Below are 14,378 nucleotides of genomic sequence, written 5' to 3' on the forward strand. Positions count from 1 at the left end.
TCTATTCCCCACTGGTCAGTGAAGAAAGAGCCTTTTGTATCTTTCCTACTTTTATTTGACAATAACAAACTGTATATAAAAAGGGAGAAGGAAGGCGGGGAGGCCCTGGATCTCCCCCTCTCTGATTCCCCAAGCATCCTCCACCCCTAGGCCCCAGCAGGGACCACCCCCTTCCCGCCTTGTGGTGGGGTGGGGATAGACAGGCATGGAAATTGTGTGTGTGTGTGTGTGTGTATGTGAGTGCACACATGAGCATGTGTGTGTGTGTGTGTGTGTGTCTGCGTGTGTGTGTAGGAGTGTTGGGGGGGTTAAGGATGGAGAGGGATCAAGAATTAGAGATAGGGCCTTCCCTCATCCCCCATCCTGAGGAGGGGTCTTGAGGGAGCTTTGAGGATCCATAGATGTGCCTCAGCCTATGAGACGGTAGAAGATCCAACATCCAAAAGTGACCCAGTGACTGGCCCAGCTGAGCTCTGACCACTTGTGGACAGTGTATGCCATGCCGTAGCCCTGTGGGAGAGAAAGAGGTGACAATCCCACTCGGCAAGAATAAAAAAGATCTCCAAAAAACTCATCCTTTGCTCAAGGACATTTCTGTGACTCCATGGTAACCCTAGGTGAGGCCCCAGAGAAGAGACTGGGTACATATGAAAGAGGGGTTTTTTTTCTTTCATGTTTTCTTCTTCTTTAAAAATTATTTTAAGAACAAGACAAGGCAGTCCCACTCTCTGACCTGTACTCTCCTTACTATACAAGGAGCTCCTAGAAATCAATCTTTCAAAAAGAAAAAAAAAAAAAAAAACTGGCAAAGGAGTATGTCATTCTCACTAAGGAAAAAAACCAATGGCTCTTAAACAAATGAAAAGATACTCCGCTTCACTCATAATCTTCCTCCTCTAAAACTGGCAAACATATCCAGGAAGTGTGAGAGGCACCCTGTTGACAGGGCGACAGATATGGTCACACAATGCTGGTGGGAGGGCAAAAAGGTAACTTTTCCATTGTAACTATGAAGGCTAGATCCTATAGTTCTGTCTATACCTGTGAATCCACATGGGTACGAGGGTATTACTTACTGCAGCACCATTTGCAATAGGAAAAGGGCTGGAAATCACCTGGGTGTTCACTGATAAGGGCAAATTACACTGGGTCCTATCCTCACAGTGGAAAACAAATGAATGAGGACATTCCATGTACTTTTGTGGAAGATGTTCAAGAATTACGTGAAAACAGCAACACACAGAACGGTATCATTCACGAGTTACTTTAGGGCAAAACTTGGGGTGGGAAAGGGAATTAAAATATATTTTTATATTTGTGCTTACATTTTAGAAGGATATTTTAATAAAACCACTAAAAGTAGTTACTTGTAAGAGGGCAGGGGGTAGACAGTAGGAGCAAGACTTTTCCTTGACTATCTTGAATACTGTTTGGTTTTTGAACCTTGTGATATATGTATGAACTGTTTTTAAGTGTTTTAATAAAAATAAAACAAGAGGGGCGCCTAGCTGGCCCAGTTGGAAGAGCACGCGATTCTTGATATTGGGGTTGGGAGTTGGAGGCCCACATTGGGTGTAGAGATTACTTAAATAATTTAAAAACTTTAAAAAATAAAACAAGAAAAAATAAAAATAGAACAAAACCTAGATTTTGCACCCAACCTTAATAAAAATTAAAAATTGTTTTTAGGGGCGACTGGGTGGCTCAGTTGGTTGAGCATCTGACTTCGGCTCAGGTCATGATCTTGAGGTTCATGAGTTTGAGCCCCATATCAGGTTTGCTGCTGTCAGCCTGTCAGCCTGTCAGCACAGAGCCCACTTTGGATCCTCTGTCCCCCTCTCTCTGTGCCTCTCCTGCTTGTGCTCTCTCAAAAATAAATAAATAAACATTAAAAAAAAGTTTTTTTTTAATGTTTATTTATTTTTGAGAGACAGAGGCAGAATGCGAGTGGGTTGGGGCAGAGAGAGAGGGAGACACAGAATCAGAAGCAGGCTCCAGGCTCTGAGCTGTCAGCACAGAGCCCGACGCGGAGCTCGAACTCACAAGCCATGAGATCATGAGCTGAGCTGAAGTCGGACGCTCAACCGACTGAGCCACCCAGGCGCCCCCAAAATAAATAAATATTAAAAAAATTAAAAAAAATTGCTTTTAATGACAGAAAGCATAAAATAAAGTAATAAAATAAAGTATAAAATAAAGTTTTATTTTCAATTAAAAATAAAAAATTTAAAAGAGAAGCAACACCTGAATCCTGCAAGAGCCATAGGAAGAAACAGTCTTTTTAAAATTGCTTTTCATTTAAAAAGGAGTAAAATCTGGAATGTGCATACTCCACATGAATAAAAATAGTATATACATTTTAATGTACATTCTTAAAGCAGAATCCAGACTTTGCACACTCAACCTGAGTAAAAATACTTTTTTAATTAAATAAGAAGGAAACCATGCGAATTCTACCTAAACAAAAATATGATGAAATAATTAATTCTTTGACAAGTTAAACTTGGATTTTGCACTCTATCTCTGTGAAATCAATTCTATAAGTAAAATAGTTTGCACACTTCGCCCTAATGAGAGCCCCAACAATACGAATCAACCAGAAGGACAATGGGAAAGAGCAACTGAGGAGCACAAGCTTCACAGGCTAGAGATGCACGACACAAGGTCCTCATGCCTCGGCCTCTTCCCCTTTGTCCTCGTGGTTCCCATGAGCAGGTAGCACAACCCTAAGTAACCTCCAGCCCAGGGCCCCGCCTCACCTGCTCCTCTGTGGTGTCATCCACATCGACATCAAACAGGGAGCCCAGGTAGGCCAGATGGAAGATGGCCAGGGCCCCAAAGAGCAGGTTTAAGGCTCGCACCCCCAGGCCCTGTGGGGGACAGATGGATATGTTTGGCAGCTGGATCTACTCGCTGTCTCCCAGCCCCACCTGGGCAGGGGAACCCGGGGAGATGCAAGGCACAGTAGGTCCCGGGAATGAGGATGTCTAGTGCACAGGGCATGCCCTGGGGTAGGAAAAAGATGGTTCAGATCTTCCCATGGGAGCTCATCCAAGGATGAGGGTACTTTAGCCTGAGGGCATCCAGGGGGAGATATTCAGGCAGAAGAGGAAGAATGGAGAGACTTGAGTTAGGGGGCTTAGGGTGATAAACGTCAGTTGCTGGGTGGGACACAAATCTGAGGTTGTCCATATTTCTCATTGCAAGCAAATGAAAAACAAAAACAAATCCTCACCATGACCTACAAGATCCACCACTCTCCCCACCTCACTCGCTCTGCTCAAGCCACACTAGCCTCCTTGTTGTTCCTCAAATATTCCAGGCTCTCTCCCATCTCAGAACCTTTACACGGGTTGTTCTCTTTGCCTGGAATGCTTCTCTTCCTCATCTCCTTCAGTTAAAGAGCTCGAAAGTCACCTCCCTATCTAAAATTAAAACCACTCATGCTCCTCGATACTTCCCCTCCCGTTTCTCTTATGTATTTTCTCCTTGGCATGAATCACAATCTAAGAAACTATTATTCTCTACTGACTTTTAAAAAATTTACTGTCTCATCTGTTAAAATATTTGTCCCATAGGGCTGGGACTTCAGTCTGTTTTGTTCACCATTGTGTCTCCAGTGCCTAGAATAGTGCCTGATACCAGTAGGTACTCAATAAATGTTCAGTGAGGGGACAAATGCCAGGTGTGTATAGAGCAGGTGCTTGATAAATGTTTGTTATATAAATGGATGCTAGTGAATAAAAGCAAGGTTCTGGGGATGGCTCAGGTGCCAGAAGAGGAAGCTGGGCATCCTGAGACAGAAAGAAGATGGAGACAGATGTAACGATTTTGAGGGGGAGTGTTGGGCTGAACCCTCACCAAGCGATGCTGGTGCGAACAGTTTGGTGGACACCGTTTCGACAAGACGCAGGCACTGAGGATCCGAGCCAGGCGCTTCCGGAGGACTGGGGTGGATGTCAGGAGATAAGGGGGTCAGGTTAGCCTCAGGGGACAGTGGTCCAGCCCTGTCCCACCTTCCATCCCATCTGCTGGGCTGGGCTCTGTGCTTACCATGTTCCACGTAAGTGATAAATGCCAGGGATAGCAGCACCGCAGCCAAATGGAAGCTGAAACCCTAGGGGGCCCCGGGGGCGATGAAGTGAGTGAGGAGGTGCTGCCACCCCTGCCCAGCTCCCCCCACTCAGTATCCCGCTCTGCCCTGCTCACGTGCAGGAGGGCACTGGCTGCATAGGTGACCAGCACGGCAGAAAAGGTCCCCAGACGAAGAGCATTCTTGAAAACATCTGGAAGGGGGAGATGCGGGTCAAGAGGCTCCTGGGATCCCCTCTGCCCTTCCTGGGGGGCTGTAGGGCAAGGTGAGGAACCCACGACCTGCTGGAGCTCCCAGGATAAAATCTTTATAATGGCCTCAAACTTAGCGCCTGATCTTCCCTCCCAACCTGCTCCTCCCACGGTATCCCCAAGTTCAGCTGATGTCAACTCTACTCTTTTAGTTCCTCAGGGTAAAAGCCTAAGATCACCCTTGCTCTGCTCTCCCCCTATTCCCACAACTAAACTCTCAGCAAATCCTGTCAGACTTACCCTCAGAATTTTTCCAGAATCTGACCTCTCCTCTCCATGGCCACTGCCACTACCACCATTGCTCACTTGTGCTGCTGCCATGGCCTCTTTACTGCTTCCACCCTTGCCCCCTTCCCACCTGCTCTCATAGCAGCCAGAGGGTCCTGTTATGACCCAAGTCAGCCCTCAGCCATCCTCTGCTCAGACCCCTGCTTTGGCTCCACTTCCCAGAGAAAAAGCCAAAATCCTTCCTGTGGTCATTGAAGCCCTAGGGGACCAGGCCCCTATCACCTCTCTAAACTCACCTCCTTCTACTGGTTCCCTCACTCACTCTGCTCCTGCTGTACTGGTTTCCTCCCTGTTCCTCCAAGTGCCAAGTATGCTCCTACCTCAGGGCCTTTGCACTGGCTGTGCTTTCCATCTGTTACACTCCTCCCTCCATCTGTTACACTCCTCCCTCACACATTTGCATCGCTTGTTCTCTCACCTTGCTCAGGTGTTTGCTCAAATGTCACCTCCTCATGGGGGCTTGCTCTGGCTAATTTATTTAAAATTGCAAAACCCCCTCCAACACACACACACACACACACACACACACACACACACACACACACTCGTGCCAACACTCCCAGATTATCTTTACTTGCTTCATTTTTTTTTTTTTTTACCATAGTACTTGTCACCACTTGAGATATGTATTTTTTTCTCTTGCTGTCTGCTCTCCCCACAAAACTGCCACCACCACAGGGGCAGAGATTTTGGTTTTTCTCCCCCCTGGTCCCTGCAGTATCTTCAGTGCCTAGCACACAATAGGTTCTCAGTAAATGTTTGTTATATGAATGTGGGGAAGGGCCTGGGTTGGGGACTCTCAACTCTTGGAGTGGTGACTTGGTGACTCACAGTTATTTAGCCAATAAGACATGGGCAAGTTCCAGCTTGTAACAACTTCCACCATGGACCGCGGCAGCTCCACGTTCAGTGGCTTGGACACCGTCAGGTCCCTGTGGGCAAAAGAGACATGCAAATTCATGTGGTGTCTCACGCCAGCTGACCTCCACACCTCTGTCTTGGCTGTTCCCTCCCCTGGGAGCACCCTCCCCCTCCCTGCGGCTCCTCTAGGCAGCACCCTGTGGGAGAGGGGGCCCCCCCAGCCCTCCCCACCATTCCAGGTGATCCTTCTCCTCGGTGAAGCCAGCCCCTGCCAACGTGGCCGTGGCCTCGGACAGAAAGCCCACAAAATAGTTGCTGAAGTGGAAGGAGACAGCACTCTCGTAGGCTCGCAGCCACCTGGGGAGAAAGGGGCAGGGGAGAGAGGGATCATTCCTAGGCACCGGCATGATACCCCGCCATGTGTCAGCATCCCCAGCCCCACTCTGTAGACTCACCTTACCATGGTGCCCCTAGGGCCCCCAGGGGTCAGGAAGGCAGCAGAGAAGAAAGGAAAGAGAGTCAGAGAGGCCCTGGAGGCTGGCCTGAGTTGTTTGCAGACAAGACAAGACAAGACAAGACAGAAACATGGTGGCAGAAGAGGGGCACTGTGACAGTCACACGCATCTACACACCGTCAGTTCATTTCACGTGCCTCAAACAGATGTGTGAGCTGCCCTATAATAGGACACAGCCCTACAGTCTCACAAGGCCAGACATCTAGACCCAGCCACTGTCGGAGACTTGACCTCACCATGCTACACACTGACACAGCCATGTGGCCAGACACAAATACCATCAGACTCCCAGCCTCATAGCTCCCTAGTCTGACTCAGTCACCATAAGATACACCGAAGTCCTTTATTTAGGCACAGACACCACCAAGCACCCTGCTATGCACATGTACATGATACTACACTCAAGACAGTCATCCCATCCGTTGTACAGTCAGACACGGTGAGAAACAGACAGCATCCTGGAAAAAGCGTAGGGTCTGGAATCATTCCTGCGAATGATGCCTGGCGGCTTAGCTAGGTGACACTGGGCGAGGCACTCCACCTTTGGGAGCCTCATCCAGCATCAGACACCATCAGCAGTGAGTGAGTGGGAGACAGGGTCATACAATCAAACAGTTGGATTAAATCCTACAGTCACACCACAGGTGGATGGACGGTCCTGCAGCCAGGCACAGGCGCACGGTCAGTCACAATCCCTCAGCTAGACGACACCAGGCAGCCAGAGAAGGCTGACTCACCAGTGGAATCCATCACAGACAGGCAAACAGCATGCTACAGCCAGACCCATCCCCAGCCAGAGTTCCAGTCAACCCAGCTTTATCTTCTCCAAAGACAGGCACACAGCTCATCATTGACAATGGCACAGCTAGACAGCCAGAACACCAGTCTCACACAGTGAGTGAGCGGCTGGTAGGCAAACAACCCATATACGCCCCTAGCTAGAGTCACAGACAGGTCAGCATCACCCACCAACACATACTTGTCACTCCCCATTGTGGTTGCATAACTTGTTCCTAACAGTGGAACAGATGGATGGCCAGACCCAGTTATGTGGTACGATGTCAGTCATACAAATTCACAGAGCCAATCTTGGTCACACAAGAGCTACAGGCATTCAGTCTATGTCTAGTCACGGGATAGATGGTCAGATAGCCTCAGATTAAAGAACAAAGCGGTCACAGACTGTGCCCCCACCCCCTGGTCAGCCCCGCTCGCCCTCAGCACCTGCCCTCATTTACCTGGCTTTGCGTTTCTTGCTGTAGTAACAGAAGACAGATAGAAGCATTAAGAGACAGGCTCAGAGCTGGGGAGACCCCAGGCCCCTACCCAACCCCCTCACTGTGGGGCAGAGGCCTCAAAGGCTGTGCTCACTTGCGAAGGAGGCGGTCACCATCAAGGGGGATGAAGTATGGGAAGAGGTAGGGGCCCACACAGGTGGACAGCACAAGGCACAGCAGGGCCAGCGCCAGGCTCCGGGCCACCTTCTGCAGCCATCGGCGGCTCTGTAGGGATCAAGGCTCCATGAACACTGCCCCGTGGTGGCTCCCACAGTCCCTGCCCACCTGTCTACCCAGGACCTCACCAGTGGGCGGCCTTGGACAGCCTGTAGGTAGCTGTGGAAGGATATCCAGGGCCCAAAGACGATGGTGCCCACGAAGTAGAGGTAGCCCATGAACTCCACGGGCGAGGGCACTGCACCCACCTCGCCCCGGTCCAGGTCGAAGCCCAGAGACACCGCCTTCATGGCCACGATCATCTGGGCCCCTATGTGTGGCGCCCGTGGTCAAGTGGGCAGGCAGAGAGCAGGTCCGCGTAGGGAGATGGGGGGGGGGGGCACCAGGTGAGAGGTGGTAGGAAAAGAGGAGGACAAGTGTGGACAGGTGGGCACAGTGTCAAAGAGGCAGGTGAGCAGGTGGGCCCAGGACCAGCAGACACCCTTCCTCACGTGTCAGGCATGGACATGAGATAGGACAGACAGACGGGAGGGGGAAGTCATGGTGGAGAGAGAGAGACATAGATGTGAGGGGCATCAGAGGCCTGCGTGTCCACTGGGGTGGGCGGATGAGGGAGAAAAGTGGGGAAGGAAAGACAGGGTTGGGGAATTAGGAGATGTGGAGTGGAGCAGGAGGGCTGGGGCAGGTGAGAGGGCCAGGGCTGCCTACCTCGCATCTTGTGCCATGTCACGGTGTCCACCATGTGCATCTCACTGAGGAAAGAAGGTGGTCTTGGCCCATGACTCCCATGGTCTTGGAGACCACAAAGGAGAGGGTTTTATCTTCCCCGAGCCCGCATAATGTCCTGGAGGAATAATTCTCCAGGACTCCCTCCTCCAGTGGGGAGAGCCCAAGCCCAGCCTGTCCCGCACAGCCTTTAGAAAGAACACGTCTCCCAGATTCCCTCTCCCCCATCCGGGAATACCCCCATGCCCTCCCCGTCCTGATCAACCTCACGAGGAGTGACCTGGGGGGCCCCACTGGCCCTTTTGCCAATGGTGTGGGGATGAGGACTCGCACCCGTACCCCATGAGTAGGTAGATGAGGATGGTGACGGAGAGGAAGACGCCACGATGGGAGGAATGTCGGCAGAGGAACAGCACGAGGTAGCACAGGAGGCTGAGCAACACGACCCAAACCATGTGCAGCTGGAAGAAGTGGTAGAGGCTGAAGAAGCCACCTGCCACGGTGCTTGCATGCTTCAGGTAGGATGGCAACCCTTCAGGTGTCAGAGAGAGAGAAAGAGAACAAGAAAGGGAAGTTGGGGGCTGCCTGGGTGGCTCAGTTGGTTAAGTGTCCGACTCTTGGTTTCGGCTCAGGTCATGATCTTACGCTTCATCAGTTTGAGCCCCACATTGGGCTCTGCACTGACAGTGCGGAGCTGGCTTGGGATTCTCTCTCTCGCTCTCTGTCTGCCCCTGCCCCTGCCCTGCTCACACTGTCTGTCTGTCTCTCTTAAAATATAAATAAAGTTAAAAAAAAAAAGGGAAGTTAAATGGCCTGGTAGGGAAGGGAGGGCAACCCAGGCAGAGGGCACAGCATGGGCAAAGGCCTAGAGGTTGGAATGGGGTGAGATGCAGGAGGCCCAGAGCGGGTGTTGGGTGTTGGGGAGCTGGATAGGTGGTAGGGCCTGGGTTTCAAGAAAAGAAACAGGGGTGCCTGGGTGGCTCAATTGGTTAAGCGTCTGATTCTTGATTTCAGTTCAGGTCATGATCTTGGAACTCGTGAGATAAAGCCCCACATCAGGCTCCACACTAGGTGTGGAGCCTGCTTAAGATTCTCTCTCTCCCTCTCCCTCTGCCCTTCCCCAGCTCATGCGCATGCTCTCTCTCTCTGTTAAAAAAGTTTAGTGTGGCTCAGTCGGTTAAGTGCTGACTTCGGCTCAGGTCATGATCTTGCAGTTCATGAGTTTGAGCCCTGTGTCAGGCTCTGTGCTGACAGCTCAGAGCCTGGAGCCTGTTTACGATTCTGTGTCTCCCCCCCCCCTCTCTCTGCCCCTCCCCTGCTCTCAAAAATAAAATAAACATTAATTTTTTTAATGTTTAAAAAACTAAAGAAAAGAAACATCTATAAAGGACATTTTGGGAACTCTGAAAAATTTGAATATCAATTTATGTCGGATACTATTACTGCATCCAGATTAAATTTCTTGAGAGATGATGGGTGAGGGTGCATTTGTTGGGGGAAGAAGTTCTTGGGGGACACACATTGAAGGATTTGGGTGTAGTGTCAGCACGTTCTTCATATGATTCAGGAAGATCATAGGTAGATAGATAGATAGGCAGATAGAGCTAATGTGTCAAGATGTTGACGTTTGGAGAATCTGGAAATGCATATATGGTTGCCCATGACATTCTTTCACCTTAACTTTTCGGTAACTTTGAAATATTTCAAAATGATGAACCTGGGAAAAAACAAAACATCCATTTAAAATAAAAGAAAAAAGAAGGAGTGCCTGGGTGGCTCAGTCGGTTAAGCATCCAGCTTCAGCTCAGGTCACAATCTCACGGCTTGTGAGTTTGAGCCCACATCGGGCTCTGTGCTGATGGCTCAGAGCCTGGAGCCTGCTTCAAGTTCTGTGTCTCCCTCTCTCTCTGCCCCTCATCCACTTGCACTCTGTCTCTCAAAGATAAATAAACATTAAAAAAATTTTTAATACAAGAAAGAAAGCAGAGTAGGAGTGCCTGGCTGGCTTGGCCAATAAAGCATGCAACTCTTGATCTCGGGGTCATGAGTTTGAGCCCTATGTTGGGTGTAGAGATTACTAAAAAAATAAATAAATAAACTTAAAATAAAGAAAAGAAATTATAGAATCTCTGAATCTCAGATTTCTAAAATTCTCAGCATCCAAGAGGGACCTTGGGAACTTGGAACCTCATCATTTGGATATAGGCTTGCCATCATTGTGGAAACAATTCCAGAATCCTACAATCCAGAAATCTCATCATGCCCTGATTTTAGAAATCCAGAATGCCAGCATTTTGGATGCCTTGAAATGTGAGAATTTCAGTTTGTCAGAATGCCCAAGCCCTGCAACATGATACTTTGGGACTCAATAACTCTGTGACATCAGCATTCCAGAATCTAATAACCTTGGGATGTAGACATTTCAGGATCCCAAGACTCAAGAACCTTAGCTTTCCAGAATCCCAGAACCCAGGCGTACTGAAAAACCTGGCTTGCCATGGCAGGATGTGGCTTGGCATGGTGTGGCATGGGGTGGCTGAGCATTAAGGACATGGTGTGGCGGAATGGTACTTGGGCTGGTGGGATGCAAGGGGCTAGACATGTTGGAGTATGGCTTGGTGTGGCAAAGATGTAGCAGGGTAAGATGTGGCTTGGTATGGATGAATGGGATATGTGTGATATGGCCTGGCATGGTGGCACATGGTGTGGCAAGCACTTACCAAGCCTCCAGAGGAGGCGGCAGGCGAGGCAGATGGCAAGGAGCAGCCAGATCTGGTCAAGGCCCTGCTGGGCAGTGGGCAGGAGACAGCCCTGCAGCAGCTGCTGGAAAAATTCCTGGCGGCTGAAGGTGGCCATTGCTGACCCCCACGGATGGATGGACAGACGGATAGACCTGTCAGAGTGGGGACATAGAAGGAGCCAGGATGTATCATGTTCAAGATGGACTTGAACATTCAGATTTCAGTCTGGGGCCCTTCACGTAGAGACATGGTACCCGGGGACTGGGGGAGGGTGTGAATGTCGGGTACATCAGACTGTGCCACCAACTGTGTGTGTGTGTGTGTGTGTGTGTGTGTGTGTGTGTGTGTGTGTCCTGGGTGTACACACACAACCCATGACCTGTGGTGAATGTGTTTCTCCATTGTTGTGAAAAGTCCAGGTCCGATGGTAATTAAATGGTGTACATTCTAGGCCCACATAGCAAATGGGGGCAGGGGGCTCCCTGGTTTCTAAGGTAGAGTCATTCTGTGTGGAGGGCAGAGAGGGAGATCCTGTGACACTTGGGAGCCGTGTGCATCTCTTCTTGTACGGATGTGGGGGGTGTCCTGTATCCCCTGCATGCCCCATCTCAGCCCCACCTGGCCTCTTGCAGCCACCAACAAAGCTCTGCCCAGGCCCGGGGGACTGCAGGGAGGTGGGGTTGGTAGTAGGGGATGTAGCAATTGGAGAAGTGGGAAAGGTGATGGAGAGGGGCCCCAGGACGTGCGCTGCAGACCCGCGCGGGGAGGCCGGCTCAGGATGGGAGCCAGGCAGCCGCACGCGCCGTGCTGGCGACTTACCTGGCAGGAAGGAAGCCGCGGTCTTGGGGGCCAGGGACGCACCGCCACCGCCACCGTCGCCGCCTCCTCCGGGCAGCCTCCCCCGCAGGCCGCAAGGCCGGGACCAGCTGCGGTTCCCAGGGCGGCGCGGAGAGCGGGCCCTTTAAATCCCGGGGAGGCCTGGCCGGCCAGCTCCGCCAATGAGAGGGCAGAAGAGGGGCGGGGACGGAGGAGGAGGGGAGCCGGAGGATGGAAGGAAGGAGGAGCAGGAGGTTGAGAGGAGCCGGGAGCGGGAGGACGTCGGCGCGCGGAACGTTGGCGCCAGCACCTTTCCGGCCTCTTGGTGCTGATGCAGCCCCTTGAAGGTTCGCTTCGGGAGGTCTTCTGACGATCCGAGAACCAACTTTCAAATCGTCAAATTCCTAACCCTTAGAAGCTGAGATGGGAAAGATGGGGGAGGGAGAAGGAAAGCCTGCTCCTGCGAGCCGGCCAAACTGCCCACCAGCGCAAGTCTGGCTACTTTTGTGCCCCCATTTCACAGATGGGAAAATAAATCGAGATCTCTCCTTCCCCCTCCGGTGAGGGAACTAAAGGAATCTTCAACCCTACTCACCTCCAGAGACGGGCCAGAAGCGTTTATAATTACTGTGTCACCTAGGGGCACGAATTAGGTGCCTGTACTTCCCCTGGGGATTCCTTGTCAGCACTTAGCTTGTCTTTGAGAACTGATTTGCCTGCTTAATTCCCTGCTGGGCTCACACCTGCCTTGAGGGAGAACCCAGCAACTAGTGTTCCCTGTGAACTGGGAGGCTAGAACAGAGCATCCATTGGGAGCATGTTTAAGCACTTACACGGGGGCCTGGGTGGCTCAGTCGGTTAAGCGTCCGACTTCAGCTCAGGTCGTGATCTTGCGGTCTTGAGTTCAAGCCCCGCGTCGGGGCTCTGTGCTGACAGCTCAGAGCCTGGATCCTGTTTCAGATTCTGTGTCTCCCTCTCTCTCTGACCCTCCCCCGTTCATGCTCTATCTCTCTCTGTCTCAAAAATAAATAAACGTTAAAAAAAAAAAAAAGCACTTACAGTGCCCCCAACAATGATTGGCATTGGGTTCTATCTGTACCAACACTGAGGATTTATGCAGCACCTGCTGTCTACAGCCCTTTCCCTACAGCGTCGAGACACTCCCCTCTGTCCTTATCCTTAGGCTGATGAAGGGCTTTACAAAGGGGCATTTATTGGGTACATACTGCATATTTAGCATGAGTTGGAAGGAAGAAGAAAGCCCAGGTCAAGCTGCACCCCACCATGACCTGAGGAGCTAAGGAATACAGGATCTAATCAGATTAATACCTGCCAATATGAGCTGGGCAAGTCATGCCCACTCACTGGGCTTCAATGTCCCTTTCTGTTGAACAAAAGAGTGGGATTACCACTTCTTTGCTTGGAAATACCAATGGCAGTTGAAGAGAAATGTATGTCTCGTCTCTTTAAAAAGTGTTAGCATATGGGTGCCAGGGTGGCTCAGCTGGTTAGGTTAAGCGTCCAACTTCAGCTCAGGTCATGATCTCAGGGTCTGTGAGTTCGATCCTCCCAGTGGGCTCTGTGCTGACAGTTCAGAGCCTGGAGCCTGCGTCAGATTCTGTGTGTCCTTTCTCTCTCTGCCTGTTCCCTGCTCTCTCTCTCTCTCTCCCTCAAAAAATAAACATTAAAAAATGTTAGCATAAAGTTAGAGTTTTAACTCATAAGATTGATACTCACGTATTACAAGTGGAAATATTTAACAGTTAATTATTCATTAAATATATAATAATAATAATAATAATAATTATTATTATTATTATTATTATATAATAGTCCAGATGCACAAACATTATTTTCTTTCCTTAACAGCAGAATACAGACTACATTCTATGAATTACCATTTTAATTTTTCCCTCAGTTTTCAAACATACTCAAGTAGAGTCAACAATGACCCACAGCATATGCCAGAAATATTTCCCTTAGTTGCAAGACCTGGCATTTAAACTGGAAGATCCTCACTATGGGTGACCCTGAGCTTCACAGACTTGATTGTTTCCATGTAGTCTTTTGATGTGTATGACAAAGAACTAGTATCTAGACTCTAGGACATATAAAAGATGTCTACAACTCAGTAAGAAAAAGACAATACACTAGAAAAATGGACAGTGGATATGCAGGTAATTTACAGCAGAAGACCCCTGAAATGACCAATATATATAATATACGAAAAGATAACCCAATCTCTTTAGTTGTCATTGAAATGCAAAATTAAAACAATAATTAGATACCATTTCACATCTACTAGATGTGGTATTTTATGTTTTTATCACTGGAGCTTAGTAGAGGGTGGGTGTATTTGTCAAATCTTTTAGTTAGCCTTTGTGGTCATTATAGATTATGATTTCTGAGGCATTTTAAATAGTCTCTCCATAATTAAAGAGATGCAAATTAAGACAATGAGATCCCATTTTTCATTATTAGCTTGGCAAGTCAATCTAATGTCAATGCCAAGTCTCATAATAACAACATATTTTCCCCGTTTCTTTCTGTCTCTGTCTCTAATCTCTATCATCTGTATCTATCTATAGTTCTTTTAAACTATTTGATAGTAGTTGAAGATGTGATACCTTTTC

The 14,378-nt window shown here is 49.3% G+C and overlaps 1 protein-coding gene across 4 annotated transcripts; it reads right to left on the minus strand.

Annotated features, from left to right (window-relative positions):
- Positions 1-84: 84 nt before the first annotated feature.
- On the minus strand, positions 85-11,913 carry PORCN (porcupine O-acyltransferase). Of its 4 annotated transcripts, XM_081793094.1 has the most exons (15): positions 11,749-11,913; positions 10,909-11,081; positions 8,528-8,720; positions 8,171-8,214; positions 7,591-7,772; positions 7,380-7,510; positions 7,247-7,264; positions 5,949-5,963; positions 5,725-5,850; positions 5,464-5,564; positions 4,210-4,286; positions 4,054-4,117; positions 3,862-3,947; positions 2,760-2,870; positions 85-510 (listed from the first exon to the last, which is right to left on the minus strand). In XM_081793094.1, exons 2-15 carry the CDS (start codon positions 11,042-11,044, stop codon positions 409-411), a joined length of 1,386 nt encoding a protein of 461 aa, XP_081649220.1. In that variant the 5' UTR covers positions 11,045-11,081; positions 11,749-11,913; the 3' UTR covers positions 85-408. The 4 variants fall into 4 exon arrangements, with proteins under 4 accessions (XP_081649220.1, XP_081649221.1, XP_081649223.1 ...); XM_081793095.1 differs by lacking the exon at positions 5,949-5,963; XM_081793097.1 differs by lacking the exon at positions 10,909-11,081 and having other exon boundaries at positions 11,749-11,890.
- Positions 11,914-14,378: the final 2,465 nt, after the last annotated feature.

The sequence above is a fragment of the Panthera onca genome, chromosome X (genome assembly GCF_046562875.1).
Source record: "Panthera onca isolate mPanOnc1 chromosome X, mPanOnc1 haplotype 2, whole genome shotgun sequence".
NCBI lineage: Eukaryota > Metazoa > Chordata > Mammalia > Carnivora > Felidae > Panthera > Panthera onca.

Bases quoted from the DNA above. Each gene is read 5' to 3' on its own strand.
- PORCN (XM_081793094.1), bottom strand. From the start codon at position 11,044: ATGGCCACCTTCAGCCGCCAGGAATTTTTCCAGCAGCTGCTGCAGGGC. The intron at 4,118-4,209 runs GTGAGCAGGGCA...GGGGCCCCCTAG, and splicing joins CAGCCAGTGCCCTCCTGCAC to GGTTTCAGCTTCCATTTGGC. The intron at 3,948-4,053 runs GTAAGCACAGAG...CATCCACCCCAG, and splicing joins TATCACTTACGTGGAACATG to TCCTCCGGAAGCGCCTGGCT.